The sequence below is a fragment of the Hyperolius riggenbachi genome, chromosome 9 (assembly GCF_040937935.1).
Source record: "Hyperolius riggenbachi isolate aHypRig1 chromosome 9, aHypRig1.pri, whole genome shotgun sequence".
NCBI lineage: Eukaryota > Metazoa > Chordata > Amphibia > Anura > Hyperoliidae > Hyperolius > Hyperolius riggenbachi.
This window is the reverse complement of record NC_090654.1, coordinates 16,807,469-16,821,400: the sequence shown is the minus strand read 5'-3', so window position 1 is coordinate 16,821,400 and position 13,932 is coordinate 16,807,469. Positions and strand designations below refer to the sequence as shown.

Genomic DNA, 13,932 nt, shown 5'->3' with positions numbered 1-13,932 from the left:
CCAGAAGTGAAAGTACATCACAGTAGCAGAACACGACTTGCTGCCGAGACCTTCTCCACAGCTGATTAGCCTTCTACTTTTTACCAAACAGATCTTAGTGAATTGAAGCCATGATTTTTGTTAAATCACCCAACTATCATTGCATGTTTGAAAATCTTAGTGGATTCGGAAGGAAAGTCTTCAATACCAAATGTGGTATTTTACCGGCTTATTATTGTTTACCAAAGAGGTCTTAGTGAATTGAGTCCATTATAAGTGATACAGTACATTTTAATTTAATAAAGTTTATTATTATGATTATTATTATTTTTACTATTATTCTCTTCAAATGATTTTGCTATGGATAAAGTTTTCTTTGGACTAATTACCAGTACACTAATAAAAGTCCTAAAGATAATGTTTTTTTGGAGTATGGGTATGGCTGATTCCGGTGTCTGTGGTTGGAGCACACATTAATCAGAGTATCTATATTGCAATTATTGATACACAGCTATTTGAGGTTTCTGATGTTACTCTAGTAAAACCTTGTACACGCATTAAAGTGTGTCACCTGGGACAGATCAGGACTCAATCCCTCAGGTGGCAGTGCAGGACCAATGAGGTTAAAGTGAACCTCCGTACTAAAAATCTACTCAGCAGAACTGAAAAGGCTTGGGGTTTCTTTAACAGTTTCACAGCATCAGAAATTTATTTTTCTTACCAAAGCATCATTTTTAGCTGTATTTTTAGCTAAGCTCCACCCATCAAAGAAAACTGCCCGGGCTTTTTTCCCTGATGCTGTGCAAAGCATGATGGGATTTCCTATGTTGTTACTCATGTTGCCTAGCAACTGGGAGAGGTGCTCAGGACACAGGACAGTAAGAACTGTGTCTCATGCTCCCTGTCACCTCCTTTCAACCAAAAAGATGGCTGCCCTCATTAAATCAAACATTTGCCTGTTCTTTTAAAACAGGGTGGGTAAGAGATTATATTACCTATCTATTTTAATTAACATAACTAATGTAACTTAATGACCGTATGTTTGTTTAGGCTAAAGTTCCTCTTTAATATCACAATCCTTAAGTCAAAACTGGCAACCCCTGAAGCAAATATAATAAAATGAACAGAAAAGGAAAGACTAAATGTCCATAAGGTCACTCATGGCCACCGGCACCTGGAGAGGGGCTGATCTATGCCTCTTTACCTGGAACATACAGATCTCACCAGGTCGGGTCTGGGTCTCCCAGCCAGCCTGGATTCTCACCAAGTTGGCCCCACCTCCAATTCCCTTTTTCTCCTGGGTGATATTTTGATACCTTGTCATAAAATGCCTTTAAAACCAATGCAAGCAAGAAAATAATCAAAATAATAATACATTTTTCACCAACTTGTAGGTGCTTTTTCAAATGAGAATATGAAAATTATCTCCTAGGAAATAATTTAGGAGAATAAGTTAATTGCATATGGACCACTTAGTCTGCAATCCAGGGGGTACTTCTGAAAATGAAGAATTCCTGAGCATCCCCCATGAGGAGATAACCTGTCAGGGCTGTCAGACTTTAACTTTTAACTTAAAAAAAATACATTTATAGTACATTTTTGTTTAGGACAAATGTACATCATATATTTAGGCATCACTTGGATGTTTGTTTGTTTTTTTACAGTTTTTTTTCGATGGTGGTCCTTTAAGTGCTGCAGATAAGGCTTGCAATCTCCATGCTGCTTGGCGTGACAAATACAATACTTACTATGATGAGAAGGATGAAGTAGATGAAGTTGTAGAAAGAGTGGGCATCCATTACATAGTACATGATTTCTACCCAGCCTTCCAGGGTGATTACCTGTATAAAAAATTCCAGTCATTAAAGTGTTCTTTCATCTATATTATCAGTAACAAGAAAAAATGGGAGGGGGGTGGGGATGGGGTTTACAAGATCTTACAGAATGTGGGGAAATAAGTAGTCAGAATAGTACATCAACTGATAGATGAGTGCATATTTATAAAAAAGCAAAACAATCTCGACGATTATTAAAGGGACACGTAAGCCACCTGAAAAAAATGAGTTTTACTCACCTGGGGCTTCTACCAGCCCCCTGCAGCTGTCCGGTGCCCACGTAGACTCGCTCCGATGCTCCTGGCCCCGCCGGCAGCCACTTCCGGTTTCAACGACAGGAGCCGACAGGCTGGGAACGCGAGGGACTCTTCGCGTTCCTGGCCGTAATAGCGCCCTCAATGCTGCTATAGCAAATATTGGTAACTCTTATGCCAAACATAACAGCGTATTTTTATTATTATTATTATTATTTAGTATTTATATAGCGCCGACATATTACGCAGCGCTGTACAGTTTATATATATATATATATATATTGTCTTGTCACTAACTGTCCCTCAAAGGAGCTCACAATCTAATCCCTACCATTGCCATATGTCTATTTTATGTAGTGTAAGTACTGTAGTCTAGGGCCAATTTTTAGGGGGAGCCAATTAACTTATCCGTATGTTTTTTGGAATGTGGGAGGAAACCGGAGTGCCCGGAGCAAACCCACGCAGACACGGAGAGAACATACAAACTCTTTGCAGATAGTGCCCTGGCTGGGATTCGAACCAGGGACCCAGCGCTGCAAGGCGAGAGAGCTAACCACTACGCCACCATGCTGCCCTCGTATATTCATAACGTACCCTTTGTGGTCATTGGGAGCTAGGTGGTGGTCAAATGTGTGGTTATCTGCACACTCAAAAGTAACATCTGGCATGGTGAAAAGTTTTTCATACTTTCATACTAGCTCCGCCTCCACTGTACACAAACTAGGAGTAGTGATGACCGTAATCTCCTAATTACTGTTACATGAAATTTCACGTAACTGTTCGCAATTATGTCCATATGTAATCACGATTTGGACTTTGTCTATATTTCAGGTAATTTTCGCGTAATTTCATTCCAACTTAAGAGGCTATTAGCATGGCCCCCATACAGGCTATCGTCACCAAAATTGCTACGTATGTTAAGGAGAAGAGTGGGAACAAGACAAAATGACAAAACAATTTTTTCTTTTCATTTTTAAAATCGATTTGCTCAAAATGTCAATGTCTTTTTGAAAAATTCCTTTTTTGCCTTGTTCTCCTTAAAGAGGAGCTGTTAGGTATAAGGTCTCAGAGAAAAAAAAAAAACACATATATCAGTAGCTAAATATTGGCTGTACTTACATTACATATGCATTTCACTGTCCACGTTTGGATTTCACAGAATTGTTATGTAGTATTTGCAGAGAATGATGCTCCTGACAGCTCATGGCAGGTTCCATGTTTGTCTGTCTTGTAAGAAGCCATTTGTGATGTAATATCCTCTCTCACCTTGCTTCCTGATGATTCCCTCAAAAAAAATGTTTGATGATCCGGAGAACACTACTATGCAGTGAATATTAATTAACCATGTGGCTAGGAACAACAGTGGACTCCTGCAGTATACTCTAATGGAACATATGCCCTGTGAAAAGCACGTTGATTTTTCAGTGCTGGGAGCTTGGCTGCATGAGGTTACAAGCTGCTGTAACATGAGCCTGTAACTTCTCACTGTAAGCAGCCTTAGGGCAGGATAGGTAAATGAAGGGGAGGGCCAAGGGAGTTCAGTGGGGAGAAGAAGGAGCTCCAGAATGCTTTGCAGTATCTGTTATGTGGCCTGTCGTTCTTCTTAGGGGCTTGTGAATATACAGCCTTGCTGTTCAGAAAACATCAAAGTAAGAGAGATTTTTAACTTCAGTATTGCCTTTTTGGCTTCCTTCTAAACTGTTTAACACAGGAGAATACAGGTTTAAATTCGCTTTTGCAGCCTGACAGTTACTCTTTAACATATGTAGCAATTTTGGTGATGGTAGCATGCTTGCTATTAACTGCTAAATCAGGATAAAATTGTGCAAAAATTATGTAAAATTGCAAAATTATGGTTTCTGCTTACATTTACAAACAAAATTCATTATGATTTTACCCGCAACCTTGCATTATGATTTTGCATCGTAATTATGAATTACGATGCAAAATTACGATTACGTGAAATTTGTGCTCATCACTAATCAGGAGTGCATTCACTTGTGATCACTTATGGAGGCAGAACCTATGAGGCCCCATTTCCACTAGCCACCACGAGTCCTATGAGACGCACGGCGGCACTTCCTCTTCTGCGAGTATGCAGCCGAATCCCGGAAGCCGTGTCATGAATGACTATGGGATTTGCTGCCACAAGTCCTATGAGACGCGTGGCGGCACTTCCTCTTCTGCTAGTATGCAGCCGAATCCTGGAAGCCGTGTCATGCATGGCTATGGGATTTGCTGCCACAAGTCCTATGAGACGTGCGGCGGCACTTCCTCTTCTGCGAGTATGCAGCCGAATCCTGGAAGCCGTGTCATGCATGGCTATGGGATTTGCTGCCACAAGTCCTATGAGACGTGCGGCGGCACTTCCTCTTCTGCGAGTATGCAGCCGAATCCTGGAAGCCGTGTCATGCATGGCTATGGGATTTGCTGCCACAAGTCCTATGAGACGTGCGGCGGCACTTCCTCTTCTGCGAGTATGCAGCCGAATCCCGGAAGCCGTGTCATGAATGACTATGGGATTTGCTGCCACAAGTCCTATGAGACGCGTGGCGGCACTTCCTCTTCTGCTAGTATGCAGCCGAATCCTGGAAGCCGTGTCATGCATGGCTATGGGATTTGCTGCCACAAGTCCTATGAGACGTGCGGCGGCACTTCCTCTTCTGCGAGTATGCAGCCGAATCCTGGAAGCCGTGTCATGCATGGCTATGGGATTTGCTGCCACAAGTCCTATGAGACGTGCGGCGGCACTTCCTCTTCTGCGAGTATGCAGCCGAATCCTGGAAGCCGTGTCATGCATGGCTATGGGATTTGCTGCCACAAGTCCTATGAGACGCGTGGCGGCACTTCCTCTTCTGCTAGTATGCAGCCGAATCCCGGAAGCCGTGTCAAGCATGGCTATGGGATTTGCTGCCATGTGCACGAAAACTGACAGCAATGTCGGCTGAATCGCTAGGCCAAGTGATTAAGTGGGCGGCACCCTTATTCCCTATGGCAGAGTTTCCCTGCACGATTTTATCGGCCCAATTTCCGCACTAATGGAAATGGGCTCTTAAAGGAATGGACCAAGCAAAAAATAAAATCAAAATCCACTTACCTAGGGCTTCCATCCAGCCCCTGGCAGCCGTACTGTGCCCTCGCCGCAGCTCCGGTGGCTCCCGGTGTCCTTCGCTGCAGCTGCCGACCTCGCCAGGTCGGGTTCCGTGTTGGCTTCTTGTGCGCTCCATGGCGTTGGTCACGTGGTCCCGCCGACGTCATCAGGTCTGTACTGTGCAGACCTGATGACGTCGGCAGGACCACGTGACTGGCGCCGTGGAGTGCAAAAGAAGCCGACCGGAAGCCGACCTGGCGAGATCAGCTTCTACAGCGAAGGACACCGGGAGCCACTGGAGCTGCGGCAAGGGCACAGGACGGCTGCCAGGGGCTAGAGGAAGCCCCAGGTAAGTTGGTTTTGAGTTTATTTTTTGCTTGGATGTTTCCTTTAAGAAAGTAAGCCTATGAAATGTTCAGACTAATTTGCCTAAATCTGCCTAAACTAGAAACATGCTCGATGCAGGTGCGTCTGTCGTTTAAAGGACCTCTGTCGTGAAAATCTTAAAATTAAAAATACATGGTAACATATACAAGTAAGAAGTACGTTTCTTCCGGAGTTAAATGAGCCATAAATTACTTTTCTCCTATGTTGCTGTCACTCACTTACAGTAAGTAGTAGAAATCTGACATGACCGGCAGATGTTGGACTAGCCCATCTTCTCATAGGAGGTTCTTAGGGTTTTCTTTATTTTTAAAAGCACTTCGCGAGTGGCAGTTGCTCCGTCCAACTGCCAAAAAAGTGTATGGTGAGGGAGACTGGCCAGCATCACTGTATAAATCTTTTTCAGGGAATGTCTTAAATGTCTGTAAATAATAAAGACCATGCTGAGAATCCCCCATGCAGAGATGGACTAACCCAAAACCTGTCGGTAATCTTGGATTTCTACTAACTAACTGTAAGTGACAGCAACATAGGAGAAAAGTCATTTATGGCTTATTTTACTCTATGTACTTCTTATTTGTATGCATTTTAAATGTTAAGATTTTCGCGACAGTTCCTCTTTAACCCTACTGGCGGTAACCCCGATTTCTCAGGCCCTGCTGGGCCGATTTGCATAATTTTTTTTGCTACACGCAGCTAGAAAGTGTGTGTGTGCACTCCGTTCGCCGTCGCTCCACGACGATTCACCGCTACCCGCCGCGCCGCCCCTCCCCCCAGACCCCATGCACTGCCTGGCCAATCAGTGCCAGGCAGCGCTTAGGGGTGGATCGGGACTCCCTTTGACGCCGATGAAGTCATCCCGCCCATCGCCATGGCGACGGGGGAAGCCCTAATGGAAACCCGTTCAGAACAGGATTTCCGGACGGGCTTGATCGCCGGAGGCGATCAAAGAGGGTGGGGGGATGCCGCTGCACAGCGGCTGTCATGTAGCTAGCGCTAGGCTAGCTACATGATTTAAAAGAAAAATTACAAAAAAAACTGCTGCGCTGCCCCCTGGCAGTTTTTAATAGACCACCAGGAGGGTTAAACATTTTTAAAAGGAGGTCAATATGAAAGCTTCCATAGCCTGTCAGTAGATAAGGAGAAGATTAATGAGATGCTAATACTTATACAGCTTGGAAGCAGACCAGTCAAACTGCTTCACTTGCTTCACTTGATTGGACAGTTTGTAAACTGCATACATTTGCAAAAAAGTAGCATCAATTATGCCTCAACTTAGAGTTATTAGCATCTCACTGACCCCACCTACCTGTCAGGATAGGCCAACACCACTTTCAAAACAACATAAATAACAATACAATATAAACGGAAAGTATTTGGCACAAATCAACACGGTAGAAGATAGCATTCCCCTTTAAATTTCCCGACTATGCTGTGGTGATAAATAATGGAATTGCCAAATGTTATACTTATTTATTTATTCCAACCCAGATATCCAACTACTGAAGATAACTGTATGCATAGTACATGAACTCCGAGCATAAAAAAGCATCTATTTTTCATCTTTGTTTTAGCATTCATAAATTAACTGTAAAATAAATTAAAGAGGCCCTGTAGTGACATTGAGTAGAATTCAGCAAATTATTCAGGTTACCCAGTGTTATGGCAATTTTCCTGGTTTCAGCATCAGAAACAATTCCAACAGCTATACAGGATCTTCTCAAAAAATTAGCATATTGTGATAAAGTTCATTATTTTCTGTAATGTACTGATAAACATTAGACTTTCATAAATGTTAGATTCAAATACACACAACTGAAGTAGTTCAAGCCTTTTATTGTTTTAATATTGATGATCTTGGCATACAACTCATGAAAACCCAAAATTCCTATCTCAAAAAATTAGCATGTTTAATACGACCAATAAAAGAAAAGTGTTTTTAAAACAAAAAAAGTCAACCTTCAAATAATTATGTTCAGTTATGCACTCAATACTTGGTCGGGAATCCTTTTGCAGAAATGACTGCTTCAAGGCGGAGGTATGGAGGCAATCAGCCTGTGGCACTGCTCAGGTGTTATGGAGGCTCAGGATGCTTCGATAGCAGCCTTAAGCTCATCCAGAGTGTTGGGTCTTACGTCTCTGAACTCTCTCTTCACAATATCCCACAGATTCTCTATGGGGTTCAGGTCAGGAGAGTTGGCAGGCCAATTGAGCACAGTCATACCATGGTCAGTAAACCATTTACCAGTGGTTTTGGCACTGTGAGCAGGAGCCAGGTCATGCTGAAAAATGAAATCTTCACCTCCATAAAGCTTTTCAGCAGATGGAAGCATGAACCCACTTTTGAACCAGAAACAGCGGCAGAAGTGCCTGACCTGGGCTACAGAGAAGCAGCACTGGACTGTTGCTCAGTGGTCCAAAGTACTTTTTTCGGATGAAAGCAACTTTTACATGTCATTCGGAAATCAAGGTGCCAGAGTCTGGCGGAAGACTGGGGAGAGGGAAATGCCAAAATGCCTGAAGTCCAGTGTCAAGTACCCACAGTCGGTGATAGTCTGGGGTGCCATGTCAGCTGCTGGTGTTGGTCCACTGTGTTTTATCAAGGGCAGGGTCAATGCAGCTAGCTATCAGGAGATTTTGGAGCATTTCATGCTTCCATCTGCTGAAAAGCTTTATGGAGATGAAGATTTCATTTTTCAGCACGACTTGGCACCTGCTCACAGTGCCAAAACCACTTGTAAATGGTTTACTGACCATGGTATTACTGTGCTCAATTGGCCTGCCAATTCTCCTGACCTGAACCCCATAGAGAATCTGTGGGATATTGTGAAGAGAAAGTTAAGAGACGCAAGACCCAACACTCTGGATGAGCTTAAGGCCGCTATCGAAGCATCCTGGGCCTCCATAACACCTGAGCAGTGCCACAGGCTGATTGCCTCCATGCCACGCCACATTGAAGCAGTCATTTCTGCAAAAGGATTCCCGACCAAGTATTGTGTGCATAACTGAACATAATTATTTGAAGGTTGACTTTTGTTGTTTTAAAAACACTTTTCTTTTATTGGTCGGATGAAACATGCTAATTTTTTGAGATAGGAATTTTGGGTTTTCATGAGCTGTATGCCAAAATCATCAATATTAAAACAATAAAATGCTTGAACTACTTCAGTTGTGTGTATTTGAAACTAAAATATATGAAAGTCTAATGTTTATCAGTACATTACAGAAAATAATGAACTTTATCACAATGTGCTAATGTTTTGAGAAGATCCTGTATATTGCTGTATATTGGCAAGCAGTCCCGCTCTTCCAGCAATGTTTAGCCTAGGCCGATTAGCTATGCAGAATTCTACTCACAGAGCATTTTTGTACTGGCTTTGGAACACTCAGTAAAGGAACATTCCGCAGTAATGCATCTGGCAGGACTAAATATATTGCCACCTGCGATACATTTCAGAATTTAAATCAGAGTGAGAAAAGATTTTACAATGGGCAAACACTGACTAAATGATTTATAAATGAAGTCTGTAAAAAAGTACCACATATACTCGCATATAAGCTGACCCGTGTATAAGCTGTGGTATCCACCTCTCCCTCAGAAACCAGGAAAAAGTGACCGACTCGCGTATAAGCCCCCTCCCCAATATAGTACCCTCTATTGTAGCCAGAAGTTCCCCAGTACAATTCAGCCCCCTCCCGATAGCCAGATGTGCGCCAGGATCATACAGCTGTGTCTCAAGAAGCCCCTAGATCGCATAGATATGAGACACAGCAATTGCCACACAGGAAGAAGCCCCAATCATTGCACCACTGATAGGTTGCTGCACGCTCTGCTCCACAAGCCAGGGGACACAGGTAGTCTTGAGCAGCACACTCTGCACACCATGTTGCAGGGGATGGGGGGACACAGACACAGCAGAAAGCCAGCAGGCAAGAGCAGGATCACTAGTGCACGATTATTACGCTCCTCTGCCACCAACAAAACCTGCTCCACCATCCGTTCTGCTCCACTGACTCACATATAAGCTAAGGGGGTCACTTTTCAGCACTTTTTTTATGCTGAAAAATTAGGCTTATACGCGAGTATATACAGTAAGCAATTTTATTCTTAACGTTATTTTCACTATAGTTCCTCTTTAGGGTGGATCTCTGGGTGAATACAAAATCTTGTGTAAGGACAGACAGAATTTAGGGATGAGATTTTGGAATCGGAACAGTTCCAAGTTCTGATTTTCACATCGGAATTCAGCTGTTCTGAATAACTGGAAAATGCACTGTTTCAAGTACCCTGTTCCATTCTGTTGATGTGAAAATTAGCTCTGGAAAAAATAATTTTTAGCAAACACGGTGTTAATACAATGGCTAGAAAATTTAAAATTGGCTTCTAAAACAAGAATTTTTGGCCCAAAGGGATGTCAAATTGCAGCTGGGGATTCCCTGGTTCCCGGATGCCACACTTAAAGGGAACCAAAGATGAAAGTTTCACACAAAATAAACATATCAGTCGATAGCTTGTAAAGAATAAATGCTCTACCTGATAATTTCGCCGCTCTGGTGTGACTTTTTTAGTGTTTTTTATCCATTATTGCTCCAGAAAAAATAAAATATGGCCGCCGGCTCATATCCCTTCTGCTTCTGGGTTATGAGTTGTTCTGGATGTGCTGTCTAGGCTATATGAGACTAGGCTGCTATCTAGGCTATATGAGAAAGGCTGCTGCAGCCTTTCATCTGTGTGCTTTCATTTTGGTATGATGTGCAGCTGCCTTTAGGAAGTGTCTCTCATAGGAATGAAACTGCAGTCATCATCAGTATCTATGCAGAGTGCACACAGAGCACACAGATCATATTGCAGGCTTTTGCAGCCAGGAGGTGGCAGGCTTGGGCTTGAAAAGACTCCACAGAAGAGTGACTCAGCTATAATGATTCCAGGTCAAACCTCGACTGAGCCAGTCGGGGATTCTTATCACAGCTGATAATAGACTAATTAACCTATTTTGGTTCCTGGACGTAGAAACTACGTCCAGGAACCATGCGCGCTCCCGCGGCCGATCGCGCGCGTGCACGCGCACTCCCGGCCGCAGATTCGGTAGCCAGGGAATCAATGTATCGGGCTATGGTGCCCGAACACTGATTCCTCTCCCCCGCTGAAAAAGCGACAGCTTCTCTCGGAAGCTGCGCCTTTTCTGGCCGTTCCCTCCCTGATGCGCCACTCTAATCGTGTGTTACGCTTAGAGTGACGTCATGTAAACAATCTCATGGCCGCCATCTTGTGGCCAAAAAGTAATACTACAACTGAAAATAAAAATAAATTAAAATGAACACACATTTACATTATAAATCTATTGTTTACCCCCCACCCTCCCAAAACTACCCAAATGAAATGTTTACTATAAAAAAAAAACATTACAATAAAAAAAACATGTAAATATTTACCTAAGGGTCTAAACTTTTTAAATATCAATGTAAAGATGAAATATTTCTATATTTTTTTATTTTAAACTTGTTAATAGTGATAGATGCAAAATGGAAAAAATGCACCTTTATTTCCAAATAAAATATTGTCACCATACATTGTGATAGGGACATAATTTTAACAGTGTAATAACCGGGACATATGGGCAAATACAATACGTGAGTTTTAATTATGGAGGCATGTATTATTTTAAAACTATAATGGCTGAAAACTGAGAAATAATTAATTTTTCCATTATTTCTTATTCTTCCTGTTAAAATGCGTTTACAGTAAAGTGGCTCTTAGCAAAATGTACCCCCCAAAGAAAGCCTAATTGGTGGTGGAAAAAACAAGATATAGATCAGTTCATTGTGATAAGTAGTGATAAAGTTATAGGCTAATGAATGGCAGGTGAACATTTCTCACGTGAAAACCACGGAACCTGAATGGGTTAAGCAGATAAGAATGAAACTAAAAGCAGGGTAGGTGTTTACTGTCATGTTCCCACTGATAAATGTAATAAAATACATGAGGGTGCTTCGTCTCTGGTTCTCTTTAAGTGGCAGAACAAGTGTTTTTTCACATGAATAGGGGGTCTTAGCCTTTATGCTAACATCGTATTTGCTGAAAATTCTTGTTTTAGAAGCCAATTTTTGCATTGGCAGAACTATTGACCACCAGTGTTACTCACAAATTTTCGCCAAAGTAATTTTAAAAAATGGCTTTTTCGATTTAGAGAAAATGTTTGCAAAAATACATTGTAAGAAAAAATCTTTCTTTTTATCGAAAAACATCAAAAATCATTATTTTTACCATGAAAAATGTTACTTTTAGTGTGGAAATTTGCAAAAAAATTTGAAAAATCAAAAACCACATTCGAGAATCACAAGATGATGTACTCGAATGTCTAATTTAACATTATTTTCCTGAAAATTAGTACAAAAAGAGTATCGTTATTTTCGCTCATCACTGACCGCATTGACTCCAATAGAAAATTCCTTCAAAGCATGTAAATCGGAACCCAAAATTCGGTATTTGCCTGCGGAACTCTAAATTTCAACAAAATCGGAATTTGAATGTTCCATTCAACCCTAACAAAATTTTACGTAGCTGGTTTTTGGCAGAGTAACAGCTTCTCGGCCCCTTGATGTCTGTTTAGAATCAGTGACCGGCTTCCGAACTGCACAATCTAGAGGCAGAAGCCGGTCAGGTTCCCATAGAAACGGACAACAATAGGTGTCCGTTTCATTGCCAGCTTAGGTAAAGGGGTCCTTGGCGGCCGGGCAGGGTATCTACACACAGACGCTCCTACGCTGTACGGAGGAGGCTGCATCCCTCACTTTACGGCGGCTGCTGTGTGCTCAGTAACTGCACGTTAGTGCAGTTACAAGGAGGAAAATAAATACATGAGCTGGCCAGAGGGGTGAATAATATAACGGCCGCTCACTGATCAGTAACAGATGCCTCCCTATTACATAATGGTTTAGTCTGCATTGGCGTCGGAAAGGTAATACTACCGACATCACTGCCTTGCTATAAATGTTTATTGCCAGTGATCAAATACATTTGTATAAGACTACATACTGAGAAACATAATTACTTCAACAACGCATATGTATGCTAAAGGGTCGAAATAAGATGAATTTAGCAATAGTGCCCCTTTAAGGTAAACCTCCAGACTACAAATCTACTCAGCAGCACTGAAAAGGCTTGGTGTTTCTTTAACTGTTTTACAACATCAGAACTTTGTTTTTCTTACCCAAGCCTCATTTTTAGCTGTACAAAAGCTAAGCTCCACCTGATTTTTCCTCGGCATTTTTCCCCTGATGCTGTGCAAAGCATGATGGGATTTCTTATGTTGTTGCTCTCGTTGCCAAGCGTGCACAGCTGGGAGGGGTGATCAGGACACAGTACAGTTGGAACTGTGTCTCATGCTGTCTGTCACCTCCTTTCAACCAAAAAGATGGCTGCCCCCATAAAATCACAAACATTTGCCTGTTCTTTTAAAATAGGGTGGTTAAGAGATGATATTACCTATTTTAAATGACATAACTAATGTAACTTAATGACAGTATGTTTGTTTAGGCTGAAGTTCCTCTTTAAGAATGATTAAAAAACATGACTTTATTAAACTTATATATTGCCTGTATGTTTGTGTAGGTTTTCTGTAAGGCGTACATGGAAAAAAAGGCACCTAGTAGAAAAAGCATTGATGATAGCCGCCTGTAAAATATTGATAAAAATACCGATATTTACTACCGTACTTAATGCCGATACTAAAATATTGGTAATCTTTACCAATATTCTACTATGATCTAACCTAACCCTGCTCCCACACAGAACCCTCTCTCTACCGATGCCTAACCCTAAGACCGCCTCGGTGGTGCTTAACCTTAACTACTTCTGGTGGTGCCTATGCTTAATACCCCCTCCCAGTCTCCGTCCCTAACACAAAGACCACCCATTGCAATGCCTAACCGTAACCTCTTCCCCTGGTGGTGTCTAACCTTAATGCCCCCAAATGTCTAACACTAAGGACCCCCCGCTACAAACACCCCTAACACGACCCCCCTTGCCTAAACCTAGCCGCCAATGTTTTCACTGCCATAGGTGGCAATGTAAAAGGCACAATTAGTGACTATAAATAGTAATTTGAGCGCTATGCAAATTACAGCTATTAGTCAAGCCCCCCAACTCTGAAGCCCTTTATGACTGCTTTGTTTTCTAAGTGCTCTCAATTCCTGACTCCCCCCCCCAAAAAAAAATTGCCTCAAATCAAGATAACGACATTAGATTTAAGCTCTTCTGATGGATAATGCGGAGACTGTAAATTAGAAGCATGCAAAACGATGAAAACATTTAAAAAATATTTTAAAGACTGAGCATAAGGATGAATAAAAAACTAAAAAAAAATAAAAAAATACTTGCAACCCATGG

General features: G+C 42.0%; 1 protein-coding gene across 2 annotated transcripts in view; it reads right to left on the bottom strand.

Moving 5' to 3' along the window:
* CACNA1I (calcium voltage-gated channel subunit alpha1 I) overlaps positions 1–13,932 on the bottom strand; it is a 614,989-nt gene that overhangs the window by 375,613 nt on the left and 225,444 nt on the right. For both annotated transcript variants that reach the window (XM_068252020.1, XM_068252021.1), the window contains one exon: positions 1,728–1,820. In XM_068252020.1, coding sequence (XP_068108121.1) covers positions 1,728–1,820 — 93 coding nt within the window. The remainder of the gene's footprint in view (positions 1–1,727; positions 1,821–13,932) is intronic.